General features: G+C 47.3%; 1 protein-coding gene across 1 annotated transcript; it reads right to left on the minus strand.

The window, feature by feature from the left end:
* Positions 1–3,031: 3,031 nt before the first annotated feature.
* Positions 3,032–18,172, minus strand: ANKRD54 (ankyrin repeat domain 54). Its single transcript, XM_068252076.1, has 8 exons — positions 17,893–18,172; positions 13,891–13,938; positions 13,579–13,677; positions 7,494–7,565; positions 7,367–7,414; positions 7,152–7,276; positions 6,891–6,998; positions 3,032–3,417 (listed from the first exon to the last, which is right to left on the minus strand). Exons 1-8 carry the CDS (start codon positions 18,098–18,100, stop codon positions 3,343–3,345), a joined length of 783 nt encoding a protein of 260 aa, XP_068108177.1. The 5' UTR covers positions 18,101–18,172; the 3' UTR covers positions 3,032–3,342.
* Positions 18,173–19,481: the final 1,309 nt, after the last annotated feature.

Genomic DNA, 19,481 nt, shown 5'->3' on the forward strand with positions numbered 1-19,481 from the left:
AGGTCCTAGAAAAAGTGAATTGCATTTGGGTTTTATTCTGTTATATTGCAATAGACAGTGTCATTGCATTGCAACCTGTTGCTACTCTGCATTAACCGGGTACTGCATGCATTTACAGTGGCAGTGAGGCCAACATTCATTGTACTGTCAGCCTCGCTGTATGGTCACACCGCACTATTACCGCAACAGACTTGGAATGAAAATGCCCTAATAGGCCCCGCAGTGTCCAGGGGTCTTATAGATTATTCAGAGAAGCATAACCATTAAAATTTGTCTCACCTCCCCTTCAACAGAAGCTATGTTCTGTGGTTGCATTGAAGGACCTCTCTCTCTTGAAAATCTTAAAATGTAAAATATATGTAAACATATACAAGTAAGAAGTACGTTTCTTCCAGAGTAAAATGAGCCATAAATGACTTTTCTCCTATGTTGCCGTCACTTACAGTAGGTTGTAGAAATATGGCAGAACCGACAGGTTTTGGACTAGTCCATCACCTCATGGGGGGTCCACAGGGATTTCTTTATTTTCAAAATGCATTTAGTGAATGTCAGTTGCTCCGTCCAACTGCTAAAAAAAATGTACAGTGAGCAGGGAGGCTGGCCAGCATCTTTGTATAAATCTTTTGCAGGGAGTGTCTTTATAAAGAATAAAGGCCATGCTGAGAATCCCCATGAAGAGATGGACTAGTCCAAAACCTGTCGCTTCTGTCAGATTTCTACTTCCTACTGTAAGTGACAGCAACATAGGACAGAAGTAATTTATGACTCATTTTACTCTGGAAGAAACATACTTATTTGTATGGGTTTTAAATTTTAAGATTTTTGCGACAGTTCCTCTTTAAATATACTATGCCTATAACATTAACCTGAAGAAGGTATTGGATAGAAAAATACACCAACTTCTACACCATGCAAGCAAATGTTAGAAATACAGACTGACAGAGAGATGCTGGCCATCTCTCTGTCAGGCAAATTCAATTCCAATTGTATATAAATATATATAGATTTTGGAATTGAACCAATCAAACTCAGAGGCTGAGATGGATTCATTCACTTTGAATCAAAGCCAACCTGAAGCGAAAAAAACCTTACAATATAATGAATCCAACATTAGCAGCAAAGAAAAGAGTCTCATATTTATTTATAGTTACATTGCATCATTGTAATATATGCAGTTTCAAAAATCACATTATGTCTCTTAAGCTATAAAACAGAGCAGAGCTAATGACCTTTAGAACTTTCCTGCAGTAAAACATTATCTCAAGCTGTCTCTCACGGTTTCTTGGCTGTTCAACTGCTTCAGACAGGCCTGTATTGACCCAACTTGGGAGAAATAGGTCAGAGAAGCTCTTTTGCATAGCTGACAACTTAAAAAGAACCTGATCTGAAAATAAAAAGTCAGAATAACCATACACAGGTCATACTTACCTCCTGTGTAGTCTATTCCTCAATCTCTTCCTCCTCTCCTGCGTCCCATTTGTCCACTGTGATCAATGGAATTCTCTGTCCTCCATTTTAAACATGGCCATTACCCCATAACAGCTTCCTGGTCAGCACACTGTTACACTGCCATATCACCCACTTGAACCATAGGGAAACATGGACATTACCTTGCACATCAGTTGTAATTGACAGCTGCTGATATATAACTGACAGCAACTGGTATATTTCAGTTCTGACAAAATATTGTCAGAACTGGAAGGGATCACTGTAAGAAGAAAATGGTGAGCTTTTGAGAGAAACTGATGGTGAGGTTAGTATGTAATATTCATTTGCAGCTACAGCATGTGTTTATATAAAATAATTTTCCTCGCTTCAGGTTCCCTTTAACCCCCTTGCCGTTCCAATTGTGTCGGCAAGGGGGCGGCACCAGTGCTGGTCGTAATAGAAAAATCTATGCTTACGGATCATTACGCGTAATTTTATGCTATTACGCAATTAAGGTTACGGCGTAGGAAATTATCTACGGTTCATCACTGTAATTACGCGTTAACTTACGCAGTTACGCATAAGGAAACCGTAATGTAGGCACGTACGCTACGATGTTACGCGTAGTGCCGTAATACCCATTAATGCGTACTTTTTGACGCATACGGACGATGTGTACGCAATAGCCGTCAATGTGTCAGCTATTGCGTACACATCATTCGTATGCGTCAAAACGTACGCTTATATACTGAAGGGCGGGAGAAGATACTATTGGTTGCTTAGGATGTTGACCGATTGGCTACTCTTAGAAAAGGGGAGTTTTTACGTTAGTAATTACGCGTAAAATTATGCGTAAGTCTTTGTAAAATTACGCATACCTAGCAATTACGGTAGACAGCGTAATTACGATACCACTTTACTATTTACGCGTAAATAATTACGCGTAAGACCGTAAGTTACGCGTAGCGCTTACGCGTCAATTTGCATTGAATTACGATGCGTAATTACGCTCATGCGTAATTTCGGCCCAGCACTGGGTGGCACAGCACTTTTTTTTTTTTTAAATCATGTAGCGAGCCCAGGAAAACAATAGGAGACTCTTTTCTTTGCTGCTAATGTTCTATTTCTTAGCTGCACTACACGGCATTCATCATATCTCGTGCAGATAATGCTTTATCTCTTACCTTTATCTTCATTTCAGATTTGCTTTAAAATAAATTCAAATCTGGAGGTGCATACATTTGACTACAATTAACATATAATTTGCATCAACTCAAAATGACTAGTACCCCAATGACCGTCTCTGGTTGTAAAATACACATGGGAGTTTGGCAGAGCAACATGCAGAAAGCAATACAGAGATCATTTTTTTTTGTTAGTTTTTTTTAGTTCAGTCAAAGAGTTAAAGGAATCTGATTCAGAACCGTGACTTGAACTATTTCACCGTAGGAGGCATAGAAATATCACAAAACAGCATAAAGAACAACTCGTACAATGTACACGATATGACCCAGTAAACACACAGCAATGCGCACGCATGCATAGTTCAGCAGCCCCCCCCTCCCAACAAGACTCTGCTACACAAAAGACAAAAACACAAAACTTGTAGTTTCCTGAATAGAAGAAGATGCTGGAATGCCGACTGTCAGAATGTCACAAGGAACTCTTAGGGCGATATTAATAAAAGGCTTCCGTGCATAAAACGTTATCTTGTGCTTCATGTTATCTTCCTCACCCTGGCAGCTCTAGCACATGATTAATACTGCGGGGGAGCCACCGATATGGCCACTGTCACACACACATCTGCGGATTGTAACCATAGAAAGGAACGGTCGGATGAGGCAGCGGCGCAGGGATGCTGGGCACCGCCACCCGGAATCTCCCGATGATGTAGAGGAGGAGGCAAGGCTCTGGCTACCTGTTCTCCATATTCTGCATTTGAAGGCTAAGAGATGTAAAGCTGGCCAGGAGCTCCGTCACTTCATCCACCTGCAATGCACAAAATGTCAAAGTTATGTTTCCCTGCCGTCTAATTTTCCTTCATCAGGTAAAGGAATGCAGATACCAAACAAACATGTATGTAAAGAGGCCCTGTAGTGACATATAGCAGAATGCAGTAAAGAGGCCCTGTAGTGACATATAGCAGAATGCAGTAAAGAGGCCCTGTAGTGACATATAGCAGAATGCAGTAAAGAGGCCCTGTAGTGACACATAGCAGAATGCAGTAAAGAGGCCCTGTAGTGACATATAGTAGGATGCAGTAAAGAGGCTCTGTAGTGACATATAGCAGAATGCAATAAAGAAGCCCTGTAGTGACATGTAGCAGAATGCAGTAAAGAAGCCCTGTAGTGACATACTGTATAGTAGAATGCAGTAAAGAGGTCCTGTAGTGACACACAGGATAATGCAGTAAAGAGGCCCTGCAGTGACATATAGTAGAGTGCAGTAAAGAGGCCCTGTAGTGACATATAGCAGAATGCAGTAAAGAGGCCCTGTAGTGACATGTAGCAGAATGCAGTAAAGAGGCCCTGTAGTGACGTGTAGTAGAATGCAGTAAAGAGGCCGTGTAGTGACATATAGCAGAATGCAGTAAAGAGGTCCTGTAGTGACATATAGCAGAATGCAGTAAAGAGGCCCTGTAGTGACATATAGCAGAATGCAGTAAAGAGGCCCTGTAGTGACATATAGCAGAATGCAGTAAAGAGGCCCTGTAGTGACATGTAGTAGAATGCTGCAAATTGTTCAGGCTACCCACTTTTACAGAATCAGAATCCTTTATCTACGTAGTCATGGTGTCATGCACACAGTGCTCCCAGCTACAGGCGCACGATCAAGGTTGTGCAAAGCCAGGCCGGCGCCTGTGCACTACTGCCCGACTCGCCAACCCGGATGTAGCTGCAGAGGGCATTTGAAAATGAAAGGAGGGGGAGGGAGGAGAACGGGTGAAGCAGAGTCAGTTATAACTGAATGTGCAAGGTAATGTCCATGTTTCCCCATGGCTCAAGTAGGCAATATTACAGTTTAAAGTGGATCCAAGATAAACTTTTACTCATTGCATAATTGTGTTCCTTTCATATAGTTTATAGGGCATTCCTCAAGCCAAAGGTTCATACACACATCAGACCATAGTCTTTTGAAAATGAAAGGTCACAGACCAATTTTACCCCCTTCCATGTAGTATGAGAGCCATACCTACACAGTCTATTCTATGGAGCTGAACCCCCCATCAGATAAAAATCTTTGCAAGATGCTGCACACAAAGATGCTGTACACATGCAACAGATCAGTATCTGCAAAAGATCTGTTCCTGCAAAAGACCCGTTCCTGCAAAATGCATTCATAGTCTATGATATCTGCAGATCATCATACACACCTTGTTTAACTGACATTCATCTGCAGATCAGACAATCATCTGCAGATCTGACAATCCATCCTGGTGGATCTGATCTGCAGATGAATGTCTGTTAAACAAGGTGTGTATGATGATCTGCAGATCTCATAGACTATGAATGCAATTTGCAGGAACAGATCTTTTGCAGGAACAGATCTTTTGCAGATACTGATCTGTTGCATGTGTACAGCATCTTTGTGTGCAGCATCTTGCAAAGATTTCTGTCTGATGGGGAGTTCAGCTCCATAGAATAGACTGTGTAGGTGTGGCTCTCATACTACATGGAAGGGGGTAAGATTTCTGTCTGATGGGGAGTGCAGCTCCATAGAATAGACTGTGTAGAGTATGGCTCTCATACTACATGGAAGGGGGTAAAATTGGTCTGTGATCTTTAATTTTCCAAAGACTGTTATCTGATGTGTGTATGAGGCCAAATACTTGTTTTTTTATTTTAATACTCTAATTCCCTATAAACTAAACAAGCCTCGCCCACAGCTCCTTTTGTGCCTTGGCACTCTAGCAAGGGCTTATGGGAGCTCAGTCTGGGCAGGAGGAGGAGGTGGTTACTAGCCAGAGATTTCTTAGCATAAAAATGAAATTTGGACTTACCTGGGGCTTTCTCCAGCCTCCGTAGCCGTTGAGATTCCCCAGTGTCCTCCTGGTCCCTTCCGTGGGTTCTGGTCCCGGCTCCTGTAATCCGGCGACTTCGACTGAAGCCCCCGCCATGCATCATCATGCCGTCCGGCGTATGTGTGGTTCTGTAAGACTGAACCGCACATGCGGAGGACTCTTACGCCGGCACGTGTGCACGGAGGAAGCGTAATGACGTGCATTGTACACGGAGGGAGCGTAATGACGTGCAGTGTGCACTGAGGGAGCGTAATGACGTGCAGTGTGCACTGAGGGAACGTAATGACGTGCAGTGTGCACTGAGGGAGCGTAATGACGTGCAGTGTGCACTGAAGGAGCGTAATGACGTGCAGTGTGCACTGAGGGAGCGTAATGACGTGCAGTGTGCACTGAAGGAGCGTAATGACGTGCAGTGTGCACTGAGGGAGCGTAATGACGTGCAGTGTGCACTGAGGGAGCGTAATGACGTGCAGTGTGCACGGAGGGAGCGTAATGACGTGCAGTGTGCACGGAGGGAGCGTAATGACGTGCAGTGTGCACGGAGGGAGCGTAATGACGTGCAGTGTGCACGGAGGGAGCGTAATGACGTGCAGTGTGCACTGAAGGAGCGTAATGACGTGCAGTGTGCACTTAGGGAGCGTAATGACGTGCAGTGTGCACTGAGGGAGCGTAATGACGTGCAGTGTGCACTGAGGGAGCGTAATGACGTGCAGTGTGCACTGAAGGAGCGTAATGACGTGCAGTGTGCACTGAGGGAGCGTAATGACGTGCAGTGTGCACTGAGGGAGCGTAATGACGTGCAGTGTGCACGGAGGGAGCGTAATGACGTGCAGTGTGCACGGCGGGAGCGAGCATGGGCGACTTCAGCCGACGGATTTTAGAGCCGGGACCAGGACCACGGAAGGGACCAGGAGGACACTGGGCTACCTTGTGGGTTATGGGGGGCCGGAGGAAGCCCCAGGTAAGTCCAAATTTCATTTTCAGAGCTCAGAGTCCCTATAAATATGCACAATCCAGGAATTCTGTCAATTTCATTGACCATTTTTTAACATGAGCTTGAAATACCGGTTGATATAAAATTGCAATCATCTTAGATCAGCACAGGAACCCCACTGAATAGCTTCAGGTTTGAACCTGTTTTTGCAAGTTTGTCTTGTCACTAAGGGCTGGGACCAAGTAGAACTCGCTAATCGCTCTTGAAAACACTAGTCTTTGTGCCACTAAAACAGCGATTTTGGGCCCTGCATTCCCTGAATCAAATTACTTGGCAAATTGCAATAACGGTAGTGGAATCCCAGCCATAGGCTCTCATTAGCCTACCGTCTTGGGAATCACCCGCGATTCCTTGAAAGCAAAAACTCAGCCTAAAATGCTCCAGTGGGTCCCGGGGATCGGTAATGGTTGTTTCCATCCACAGAACGTGGCGGGCCTGAGACCTCACCTGCTCCTTGGTGCTGGTCCTCTGCAGTCGGTAACAGATCTGATCCAGCTGCTCCGTCTGCTCCTGCTGGCCAAGCTTCTCCAGATACTCCCGCAACATCTGGATGATCTACGGGGGCAAAAGTGACACTTCATAATCAGCTGATTCATACGTATACTGCACCGCTAGTCTTCATGTGTGCCGAGGAAGGGTGTCATTTAACTCCGCCCATGACTGCGTAAATTAAAACGGATATCCAGCCTTCTCCACAGGTTTCCTCACCTGTTTGACCTCTAGCCGCAGAGACTCTAAGGTCTGGGATTTCCCATCCTGCAGGATATTCAGCTTGGACTTGGCTAAGTGCAGTGGAGTCCGGCCTGCGCGATCTAAAGCGTCTACTCTGGCACCTTGGAGGGAGGGGCAGATAAAAGAGAAGCGTGAGGATGACCATAACATGAAATGCACATCAGCTAATATGCATAGGAAAGGCACGTTACCTCCACGTAACAGTGTTGTGATCACCGGGACATGGCTGGTACAAGCAGCTGAGAGGAAAGAAATACAGTGTAAGTGAAAAGCAACACCCAGAAAGCAGAGTGGGGGGAGCCACGACTTGCAGCATACCTAAATGTAACGCAGTGTTCCCCAATCCATCTCTCTGATTCGGGTCAGCACCATGGTCAAGGAGCAAATGCACTGAAAGAAATTCAGGAAATACATAAATACTTATAAATGGGAGACGTTTATTGCCTTATTTAAGTAAATGTAATGCCCCCCCACCAAAAAAAACAGTCAGATACCTACCGATAGATAGGGAAGGCTCAAGATCCTATGGAGCCTTTCCTGACCTCTCTTATAACCCTTAAACCAGCGCCGCCCCCCCCCCCCCCATTTAATTTGCTGTATCAAGAGGCTTTCAAGGCACTTGAGTACTTCCAAAGACAGGCAGCCCCATCCATCTTCACATAGTGCTTTCTAATCCTCCCAAGGGTGCAAACACCAACTGGCCGAGTACACACAATGGGGGTTATGGCGCTGGAAGAAGTTGAGCAAGAGAGGACACGGAAGGCTCAATAAAGCAGTGTTCCCCAACCCTGTCCTCAAGGCCCACCAACAGTGCATGTTTTGTGGAAACCCACAGAGGTAATTAATCAGCTCTGCTGCAACACTAATTACCCCACCTGTGATTGTTTGTGGTTTCCTGCAAAACATGTACTGTTGGTGATCCTTGAGGACAGGGTTGGGGAACTCTGCTCTATAGGACCCAGAGCCTTCCCTGATTGGTTCGCACGATGGCCTTCCCTGGCCATCGTGCGAACCAATCGTGTGTGATTATAGTTAAGTAACTAACTTTTTTCCCCCTTTACAGTAACTTTAAGCAATAAGGTCATAAAACACCTCTGCACAGAAAAAAAGGAAAACATCATCGAGAAATAACTTCAGACTTCAAGGACAATTGAAAACAGAGGGATATGGAGGCTGCCATATTTATTTCCTCAAAACAATACCAGTTGCCTGGCTGCCCTGTTGATCTCTTTGGCTGCTGTATTGTTTGAATCAAGCACCTGAAACAAGCATGCAGCTAATCTTGTCACACTTCAGCCAGAACACCTGATCTGCTGCATGCTTGTTCAGGGTCTATGCCTAAAAGTATTAGAGGCAGAGGATCTGCAGGACAGCCAGGCAACTGGAATTATTTAATAGGTAATAAATATAGCAGCCTCCATATCCCTCTCACTTCAGTTGTCCTTTAAAGGGACACTTAAGTCAAACAAAAAAAATGAGTTTTACTCACCTGGGGCTTCCAATAGCCCCCTGCAGCTGTCCGGTGCCCTCGCCGTCTCCCTCCGATCCTCCTGGCCCCGCCGGCAGCCACTTCCTGTTTCGGTGACAGGAGCTGACAGGCTGGGGACGCGAGTGATTCTTCGTGTTCCTGGCCACAATAGCGCCATCTATGCTGCTATAGCATATATCATATACCATATAGCAGCATAGAGGGTGCTAATGTGTCTGGGAACGCGAAGAATCACTCGCGTTCCCAGCCTGTCAGCTCCTGTCACCGAAACAGGAAGTGGCTGCCGGCGGGGCCAGGAGGATCGGAGGGAGACGGCGAGGGCACCGGACAGCTGCAGGGGGCTATTGGAAGCCCTAGGTGAGTAAAACTCATTTTTTTTGTTTGACTTAAGTATCCCTTTAACCACTTCCCCTACCCAGGGACAAGTAACTACGTCCCTGCAAAATACCATAACTATGTGCAGGGACATAGCTACTACGTCCCTCCCTGCTGCATGTTCACGCTCACCCCTTACCATAGGGACTGAACTTTTTTAATATGTATGCAAAGAGGATACATTACCATTAATTTATAAATTATGGGTTTGTAATGAGGGATGGACGCAAAACTGAAAAAATGCACCTTTATTTCCAAATAAAATATTGGTGCCATACATTGTACTAGGGGAAAATTTTAAGCGTTGCAATAACCGAGACAAATAAATGTGTGGGTTTTAAATACGATAGCATGTATTATTTTAAAACTATAATGTCCGAAAACGGAGAAATAATGATTTTTTTCCTTTTTTCTTATTTGCCTGTTAAAGGGGAACTGAAGTAAGAGGTATACGGAGGCTGCCATATTTATTTCCTTTTAAAACAATATCAGTTGCCTGGCAGCCCTGCTGGTCTATTTCTCTGCAGTAGTATCTGAATAACACCAGAAACAAGCATGCAGCTAGTCTTGTCAGATCTGACTTTAAAGTCTGAAAAACCTGATCTGCTGCATGCTTGTTCAGGGGCTATGGCTAATAGTATTAGAGGCAGAGGATCAGCAGGGCTGCCAGGCAACTGGTATTGCTTCAAAGGAAATAAACGTGGCAGCCTCCATATACCTCTCTCTTCAGTTCCCCTTTAAGACACTTTTAGAAAAAAATAATTCTTAGCAAAAAGTACTCCCCAAAGAAAGCCTAATTGGTGGCAAAAAAACAAGATATAGATTGTTTTGTTGTGATAATTAGTAATAGAGTTCTAGTTAAATGAATGGAAGAAGCGCTGACAGAGGGAAAATTGCTCAATTTTTTTAAGGGGAAAAACCCTTCCAGGTGAAGTGGTTAAACTGTAACAGCAGCACTGCTGAAGACATAATGTTCCAGGTCGCACCTCACTTTCACTTATCCAAGCAGGACAACCGGAATCCCACCAAATATGCTGCAGTAGTCTAGCTGGGGGTAGAGGCCACATCAACACAGATAGGCGTCACCAGAATTTTGGCAGAAAATTTAAGAAAAACTCACCATGGCCACAATATGGTGGGGGTGGAGCAATCAGCTGCCTGGGGGCAAGAAGTCAGGACAGGCGAGTACATAACCCTAAAACCCCGCCCATTATAACAGAGCCCGTCGTGACAAGCTTTTCTTTATTACCGGAGTTACTCTTTAAGTCCTAGTTCACACCAAGAATTGCTAAGCATAATCACAAATGCTTAGCGCTTTTTGTAGCGATTTACAGTAGCGACTCTCGACACGTGCAGCGATTTTCTATTTATGCCTAGTTATTTTGGAGCGTCTGCGTTAAGCAATCTTATAGTTCTTGTGGCAAAACAGGAAGTACACTTTGACCTGGAAGTGAACAGCTTTTGGCAAAAACCGCTTTTAAAATCACCGTTCAGCAATTTTTAGGGCCTTTTTCCACTACACAGCTGAATCGCATATCGCTAGTGATTTTTAAATCACTAGGGTTGTTACTTTATCATAGAAATCACAAGAAGTATTTTCCACTATAGTGATTCGATTTGGAAATCGCAATCACTTTCTGGAGCGATTTTTAGAGTGATAATGCAATGCAAATGAAAAATCGCAATCGCATAACAGAATTGAAAAAATTAATTAATTGCAATCGCTGGCGTTTGTGATTGCTAGTGGAAAAGGGCCCTTAAAGTGAATTGGAACCGCATTTTTTAAAAAAAATGAAGCAAATACTTACCTAAGGAGAGGGAAGAGCCTCCGGCTCCTCCCCTGGTCCCCTCTATCCTGTGCTGGCTCCCCCCCCCCCTTTCAATCCCCCGCCGAAAGGGTATTTGGAAGTCACTGGGAGCCGTGTCCTCCCGAAGACGTGCGGCTCCATACTGCACAGGCATGAGCGTGCAAGAGAGCGTGCTTGTGCAGGCGCAGTACAGGGCCGCCCTTCTTCAGGAGCACTCGGGCACCCTGAAGACTTCTGAAGCCTCCTTCGGCCGGGTAAAGCAGTATTTGACTAATTTAGTCAAATACTGCTACCGGGCGAGCCAGCACTGGAACGAGGGGACCAGGAGAGGAGCAGGAAGGCTCTATAGGACCCAGAACCTTGCCTCTCCTTGGGTAAGTATCTGTCTCATTTTTTTAAATGCGGTTCCCATTCACTTTAAAGTGATTTTACAGTTCTCCTAAACATTACATTGAGGTGTAATCGCCTCCAAAATGCTGCAGGACCCACGTTTGGGAAAAAGAATCACATCGCTCTGAAGTGAACTAGCCCATACAAACACATTAGCCCTTAGTATAGTGCTCAGGGTGTAAACCAGCCCTGAAATGCAAAGAGATACACACCATCTGTTACCCGCCATTATTAGCCTGCTGCTGTTTGCGCAAAAAAAGTGGGATCAGCGCATCACCAGGCCGCCTCTGAATGGCCTCTGCTCAGAGATGCGCTGAGCCCCCCAGAAACTGCAAACGCACCTTGAACCCAAACAGAGGCTCTGCATATACACCAAAGGAAAAACTATTAAGTGGGAGCAGCTGACCAGAAATAAATCAATCAAACATAGCAAAGAAATGAACAGCGCTACTTAAAAACAGATGAGTGCTTACCTGCAAAAAAGTGCACACCCCACTCATGGGATTCAAATACACAATGAGCATACACATGACCTGTCTACCACTTGGAGGATGTTAGTTTCACTAACAATTTGCAATTTGTTAGGTACTTGTCCCTCCCACTATCGAAGAAGTCTTTCCTCCATGGGAGGGGACCTAACACTAACTAAATTCTACCTATGCATATGCATAGCCTGGGCGCGCTACCAGTAAAATTGAGAATTGCGCAAAAAAAGTGGGATCAGCGCATCAGCAGGCCGCCTCTGAATGGCCTCTGCTCAGAGATGCGCTGAGCCCCCCAGAAACTGCAAACGCACCTTGAACCCAAACAGAGGCTCTGCATATACACCAAAGGAAAACTATTAAGTGGGAGCAGCTGACCAGAAATAAATCAATCAAACATAGCAAAGAAATGAACAGCGCTATTTAAAAACAGATGAGTGCTTACCTGCAAAAAAGTGCACACCCCACTCATGGGATTCAAATACACAATGAGCATACACATGACCTGTCTACCACTTGGAGGATGTTAGTTTCACTAACAATTTGCAATTTGTTAGGTACTTGTCCCTCCCACTATCGAAGAAGTCTTTCCTCCATGGGAGGGGACCTAACACTAACTAAATTCTACCTATGCATATGCATAGCCTGGGCGCGCTACCAGTAAAATTGAGAATTGCGCAAAAAAAGTGGGATCAGCGCATCACCAGGCCGCCTCTGAATGGCCTCTGCTCAGAGATGCGGTTCAAGGTGCGTTTGCAGTTTCTGGGGGGCTCAGCGCATCTCTGAGCAGAGGCCATTCAGAGGCGGCCTGGTGATGCGCTGATCCCACTTTTTTTGCGCAATTCTCAATTTTACTGGTAGCGCGCCCAGGCTATGCATATGCATAGGTAGAATTTAGTTAGTGTTAGGTCCCCTCCCATGGAGGAAAGACTTCTTCGATAGTGGGAGGGACAAGTACCTAACAAATTGCAAATTGTTAGTGAAACTAACATCCTCCAAGTGGTAGACAGGTCATGTGTATGCTCATTGTGTATTTGAATCCCATGAGTGGGGTGTGCACTTTTTTGCAGGTAAGCACTCATCTGTTTTTAAGTAGCGCTGTTCATTTCTTTGCTAAGCCTGCTGCTGTTTACTACAGTAACCAATACATAAAGGTGTTTACAGGATATTTTACGATACTGTTTTATTGCTAGTCTTGGGGGAGGGGCTTAACATCTACCAGGGCCAGATTTACCAGAAGACACTGTAGACATGTGTCTACAGGCACCTGATGATGGAGGGGCGGCTCACTGCCCTCCCCGAGCGCCTCCCTCCCTCCTTCCCTATACAGAGTCCTGAGCAGAGCATAAATGAGAGGTTACTAACCCAGCTCTCAGCATTCCACTGATGAGATCTCCCTTCAGTTGGGGACTCCTCTAGGTACTTATTACTGAGGGTACTGCTGGCTACCTAAAGCTAAGGGACACCTGCAGCTATGACAGGTAAGGGAAGGGGTGTGGTTCGGAGGGTGGAGTCTAGGGTGCCAGGACATCTGTGCCTATAGGCTCCTGTGATGTAAATTTGGGCCGGTTCACCAATGTTAATCCTATATAATAATCCCGGAGTCCCTGCATCCTCCTTTGTCCCTGCGTCCGTGCTTTTTGCTGCTGCACATATACAGCACGGACAGCCGTTGGGACAGGAGGAGGGCGGGGCCGGGCGGACATGTGTGCACGCGCGGAGCGAGGGCGCACGCATGCGCGCTGACATGCGGCGGTTGCGGGAGGGAAAGGGGGTTGTGAGTGGCCTAGGGCCCGTTTTTAAACGGGCTTAGGTTTCCTAGTACTCTATAATTCCATTGACCTTCTTTATTCTCATACCAATCTGGTCATTCCCATTACAGGATGCGAAGTGCAGCGCAGTGCGACCCTTGTCATCAGCAGCACACGGATCCACTCCTTCATCCAGCAAACGCTGCACTGAAAAACAAAAATACAGAATTAGGGTATCACAGCACAGAACTTTACAGGCAGGTTTCCACTGGAGACGAGCGTCCGTCTTCGAGACGCAAACCGTCACATGTGCAGCACGATTGTGCATCCGCATCCCTCTCGCAATGCCATGCACAGCTATGAGAATAATCTGTAATACTACCAGCAACAGGGAAAACAAGAACAAGAAGCACAACTCACCAGTGTCTATGTCGTTCCCATTTGCTGCTTCTCGTAGCTTTCTGAGAGCTGCAGACAGAAGAAACATTTCTTAGATGGACAAAAGAATTCCATAGAAACACAACAAAGACTCAAATACAGCTCCCATATACTGCTCATATGCTGCTTGCTCTACAGGCCCTTTGCAAATGAACTGCGATTTGATTGCAATTTACCTTAAGGGCTCGTTTCCACTATCGCGAATCTGCATGCGTCCAACGCATGCAGATCCGCACATGTAATGCAAGTGGATGGGCCTGTTTCCACTGTAGCGTTGTTGAGGTGCGTTTTTTTCAGCGGTAAAAAAACGCACAAAAGAGCCAACAAATTCGCCTGCGAGTGGAATGCATGCGAATCGCCGCTAATGTATTTAATAGGAAATTCGCATGCGGCTATGGTATGCGAATTTTCATGCGAATTCGCATGCGAATTCGCATAGGTACCAATGTAATTCAAACAGGCAGTGACATGGTTAATTTCGCATATACCCTCACCTATGCGAATTCGCATGCGAATTCGCGGCAAAAAACACGCAAAAATTCGCATCCGCATGCTAATTCATGGAATTTCAACAGCGGTGGAATCCAGGCGATTCTGCACCGCAATAGTGGAAACGAGCCCTCAAGCAGGGTTGTCAATCTCAAATACAAAGTGGGCAGAAATTGAACACTGGGACCAAATTATTGGCCACCTCCCTCCCTTATACAGTTCCCTGGTGTCTAGTGCTCCTTTCCCTATACATTTCCCTGATGTCCCTCTCCCTCCCCTATACAGTTCCCTGGTATCTAGTGCCCCCCCCCCCAAAAAAAAGTTCCCTGGTGTGTAGTGGCCGTCACTCCCCTGATACAGTCCCTGGTGTCCAGTGCCCCTCCCTCCCCTATACAGTTCCCTGGTGTCTAGTGGCCCCCTCCCTCCCCAATAAAGTCCCCTGGTGTCTAGTGCCCCCCTCCCATCCCCAATAAAGTTCCGTGGTGTCATGAGTCCCTTTCACTCCCCTATAAAGTTTCCTGGTGTCTAGTGGTCCTCATTTCACTATAAATTTCCCTGGTGTCCCCCTCCCTCCCCTATACAGTTCCCTGGTATCTAGTGCCCCTGCTCCAAAGAAACAGCCTAAATCAGGGGTGCCCACACTTTTTCGGCTTGCGAGCTACTTTAAGAATTATCAAATCAAAATAATTTACCTATGTACAATTTTAGGAGCACAATTATATATACAGAATGGAAAATCTAGTACGGATCTACCATGAAGTCCTTTGTAATATACCGGTAGATTGCGACCTACCCAATGAGCACCCCTGGCCTACATCGTCGAACTAACCAACATCCCATTGACTTTACTATGCCCTCCCTAACCCTCCTGCCTATGCATTTGACAATGCATGTAGGCAGATTTGACGGGTAGGCTATCCACCTGCCAACGATATAGCCTGCCCGTTGAATCTGCCAACATGCATTGTCAAATGCATAGGAAGTAGGGTTAGGAAGGGAAGGGCATAGTAAAGTCAATGGGATGTAAGTTATTTTGTTGGAGCACCCCCACTCCCTCCGCTATACATCTCCCTGATATCTATCAGAATCATTTATTTCGCCAAGTACAACGTGAGTTGTACCCGGAATTGATTTTGGCACAACAGGGTCGGTGGTGGTACAGTACAGAAATTGAACAGGCAGCATACAGTAGGTACACAGTAAATACATATAACGCATACATATATACGGCGATACATACAGTAGGTACAATGCATAGTTACGGAGTGAAGCAGAACATAGGTAGAGAACCCATAAGGAATGGACCCAAAGAGAAGGACCAGGGGGACATCTGCTGCCGTCTATTGCACTCAAAACGCTTCTGCAGCGATACTTTGATCAGATGCCCCTGGTCCATCTTTGGGGAGAGAGAGAGAGAGAGAGAAAAAGATAAACAGATACATACAGTACAGTGCATACAGTGAAAGCAGTGAAAGTGAAAAAGAGCTCCCTTTGGATTTAAGGTAACCTGGCTGGTTAGTACCGGAATGGATAGGCTATGTCACTTGGCTGCTGCAGAGGAAAAGAAAGAGTCCTCCTATGGCTGCTGTGGTGTCTTGGCTGGCCAGCCTGGCTACTAAAGAGCTCAAATGCGCATTTCCTCATATTGTCCCGTCAGCGTGTGGTGCGAGGATGGCCTGAAATTCATCCAGGGGACACTGGGAGGGGGCACTTGACTGCCGTGGTGGGTTTGCAGCTGGATGCACGTAGGTTCGTACCTTTGCCTCCGGCTTGTGGCCTGATACGTTGTGGGCGCTCGGGACACTTAGAGCCCACACAGATGGTGGCTGCAGGATCAGGCATGGAGACTGGCTCTCACCTGCTGGCCAAGTGGAGAGGACAGCATGGCCGGAGAGGCAGCGGAACACTGGCCTGCTGTGGCCACAGTGACGTAGCAGCCCTGACCCAGCGGGGGAAGCAGCGGCAGTTAGACCTCACCTAGCTGTGGGGTGGGTGGCCCGCTCACAATCTGCGGCGTCTGTCCTCCCTGGCAGCAGCAGCCGCATCACAGTCCGCGCGGATGCGGGGGGCCCTCAGCGGCGTCTGGTCTCCCTGGCAGCAGCAGCCGCATCACAGTCCGCGCGGATGCGGGGGTCCCTCAGCGGTGTCTGGTCTCCCTGGCGGCGGCTAAGCCCAGTGCAGATACAGGACTCGGATGCGTCCTGTGCGGCGTTGCCATGGTGGGCTCCACGCAGGTGGCGATGCCAGAGGACCAGCAAGCGGCAGCGGTGGTTCGGCCGGCTCGGTGTCCTGCTCCCTCACGGCTGCAGAGGCGATGCTTCCGGCTCCCCCACGTCCGCAGCAGTTGACTCATGGGATCTCGTGATGCACGTGGGTCCCAAACAGCTGATCATTCGGCAGGCAGACCGGGACCAAAAGGCTGGGATGCAGAGCGAGACCTGCGTGCCTCTGCCCTCCGCATACTACCCCGCAGGAAAAGGAGCTCGGAGGAGACTGAATTATAGTAAAAAAAAGAAAAAAGGCCGGAGCCCTGTGGCCGCGGCGACCGAACCCGGCGCCATCCCTCCCCAATTCAGTTCCCTGGAGGAAGGCAGAGGAAGAGAGACAGATATCCCACTGGTACCATGTTCCTCACTGCACCTGCCAGTGGTTGTCATGGCTACAGGAATGGCACTAGTGACCTGCCAGTGGTTGTCATGGCAATAGGAATGGCACTAATGACCTGCCAGTGGTTGTCATGGCTACAGGAATGACACTAGTGACCTGCCAGTGGTTGTCATGGCTACAGGAATGACACTAGTGACCTGCCAGTGGTTGTCATGGCTACAGGAATGACACTAGAGACCTGCCAGTGGTTGTCATGGCTACAGGAATGACAATAGTGACCTGCCAGTGGTTGTCATGGCTACAGGAATGACACCAGAGACCTGCCAGTGGCTGTCATGGCTACAGGAATGACACTAGAGACCTGCTAGTGGTTGTCATGGCTACAGGAATGACAATAGTGACCTGCCAGTGGTTGTCATGGCTACAGGAATGACACTAGAGACCTGCCAGTGGTTGTCATGGCTACAGGAATGACACCAGAGACCTGCCAGTGGCTGTCATGGCTACAGGAATGACACTAGAGACCTGCCAGTGGTTGTCATGGCTACAGGAATGACAATAGTGACCTGCCAGTGGTTGTCATGGCTACAGGAATGACACTAGAGACCTGCCAGTGGTTGTCATGGCTTCAGGAATGACACTAGAGACCTGCCAGTGGTTGTCATGGCTACAGGAATGACAATAGTGACCTACCAGTGGTTGTAATGGCTACAGGAATGACACTAGTGACCTGCCAGTGGTTGCCATGGCTACAGGAATGACAGTAGAGACCTGACAGCTGCTCACTATTTCTTCTCTATGTAATGACATGATATATGTATATAATGTATAAGTACACCGAGCTGGGACCCCTCCCCCCTTCTGTCACCGGAAGCCCCTCCCCCTCACCGTAGCTCTCCCTCCCCAGGGGGCTCCTCCGGTAGCGGTGCTGCCGGTGGGATCTCATCCTCCCCCCGGGGCTGGTTTTGGGCTTCTCTGGCTCCTCCCATATGGCTCTTAGCAGTTCGGGCACCGCGGGTGGGCAGAGCTCCTCCCCCCGAACAGCGGCGGGCAGCTCCGGGGAGACCCCAGCCTGGCAGCGCTCCTCCAGCTCCATCACAGGCAGGATCCGGGCACCGCTAGGCCGCAGTCACTATGGCAACCGGGATCTGCAGCCAATCACGTGACAGCCGGGAGGAGGCGGAGGCGCGGCCGGCCAATGAGGAGGGAGGATGAGATCTGACAGGTCCCGCCCTCTTCCTCCTCCTATGACTGACATCACTGTGCTGTGTGTCACTGTCAGCTGACATTACCAGTCTATTACACTAATGTATCACCTATCCAAGTACCCAATGAGCCCCCTATTATCATAACTGCTGCTCCTCCACCCCCAAGCTTACCTACTGCTCCTCCAGACCCCCCACAACTATCCAATATGCCCCCCCTCCCTAACAATCCTAATGTTCCCCCACTTCCCTGTGCCCCCTTCCCCCTCAACTTCTCCAGTGTGCACCCCATTCTCCTGACTTCCCCACAACTAACCTAATGCCCCCCCTCCCCCCCAACCACTTACTCACCCAAGAAGTTGATGTAGCTCTCAGCACCCTTACTTGGACTTTGTGTGCATATATATATTTTCTTAATCAAAAGGAAGAAATTGGCTACATTTTGATACATTGTAAAGCAATTCTCTATTGAACCAAAACTTTTAAAGTAACATTATTTTGGGGCAAAGTACTGTAACAGCCCCCCCCCCCCCCCTCATAAATAAAATATATTGACTGTCTTTACTACAGTCGTCGTGTGTCTACTTGGAGGAGGTAGGTCCACCACTACCTCCTCTATTTACAAATAATTTTGTTTTTTAAGCTCATTTAGCTTCCTTTTATCCTTTTGGCGCCTCTGTTCTCCTGCATAACATAGAGGAACAGGATGCCTCTACGGGATCCAAAGCCTTCTCTCCTCTTAGGTGAGTAACTTTTTTCCCTGGGGGGTGGTTACAGTTGTTGGGGATCTGTATTAAAACAAAAACAAAAAAACTTTAGGGGAGACTTACCTCGGGAGGAGGAACCCTCTGGATACTAATGAGGCCTCCCCGTCCCTTTGCCGGGATCACCCGAATCGTGGTGAGGTATATATTTACCTACCGCGATCCAGGGCAGGCACAATAGCCACTCTTCATTCGGGTTAAGCCGGAAATAGCTGAACCCGATCGATCCGTTCTACCTAAGGATGGGGGGAACCTCTGGATCCTAAAGAGGCTTCCCCCATCCTCAGCAGCAGAGGGATCCAGCCCTGGGATCCCCGGAGATCTTGTTGGCCGCTTGCTGGTGTGCATGCATGCCATGCCCACTAGCAACTTTTCACTCGGGCTCCGGCAGAAATAGCCAAACCTGATCAGGTCTGCTCTACTACGCAGGTCGATCTGGCTCAGCTATTTCTGTTGGAGCTGGAAGTCACTACTGTGCCTACAGGTGCGCAGGATCAGCCAAGAACAG

Source organism: Hyperolius riggenbachi, chromosome 9 (assembly GCF_040937935.1).
Source record: "Hyperolius riggenbachi isolate aHypRig1 chromosome 9, aHypRig1.pri, whole genome shotgun sequence".
Classification (NCBI taxonomy): Eukaryota; Metazoa; Chordata; class Amphibia; order Anura; family Hyperoliidae; genus Hyperolius; species Hyperolius riggenbachi.

Bases quoted from the DNA above. Each gene is read 5' to 3' on its own strand.
- ANKRD54 (XM_068252076.1), bottom strand. From the start codon at position 18,100: ATGGAGCTGGAGGAGCGCTGCCAGGCTGGGGTCTCCCCGGAGCTGCCC. The intron at 7,566-13,578 runs GTATGAGAATAA...AATTTCTTTCAG, and splicing joins TAATGGGAATGACCAGATTG to TGCATTTGCTCCTTGACCAT. The intron at 6,999-7,151 runs GTGAGGAAACCT...TTGCCCCCGTAG, and splicing joins TGCGGCTAGAGGTCAAACAG to ATCATCCAGATGTTGCGGGA.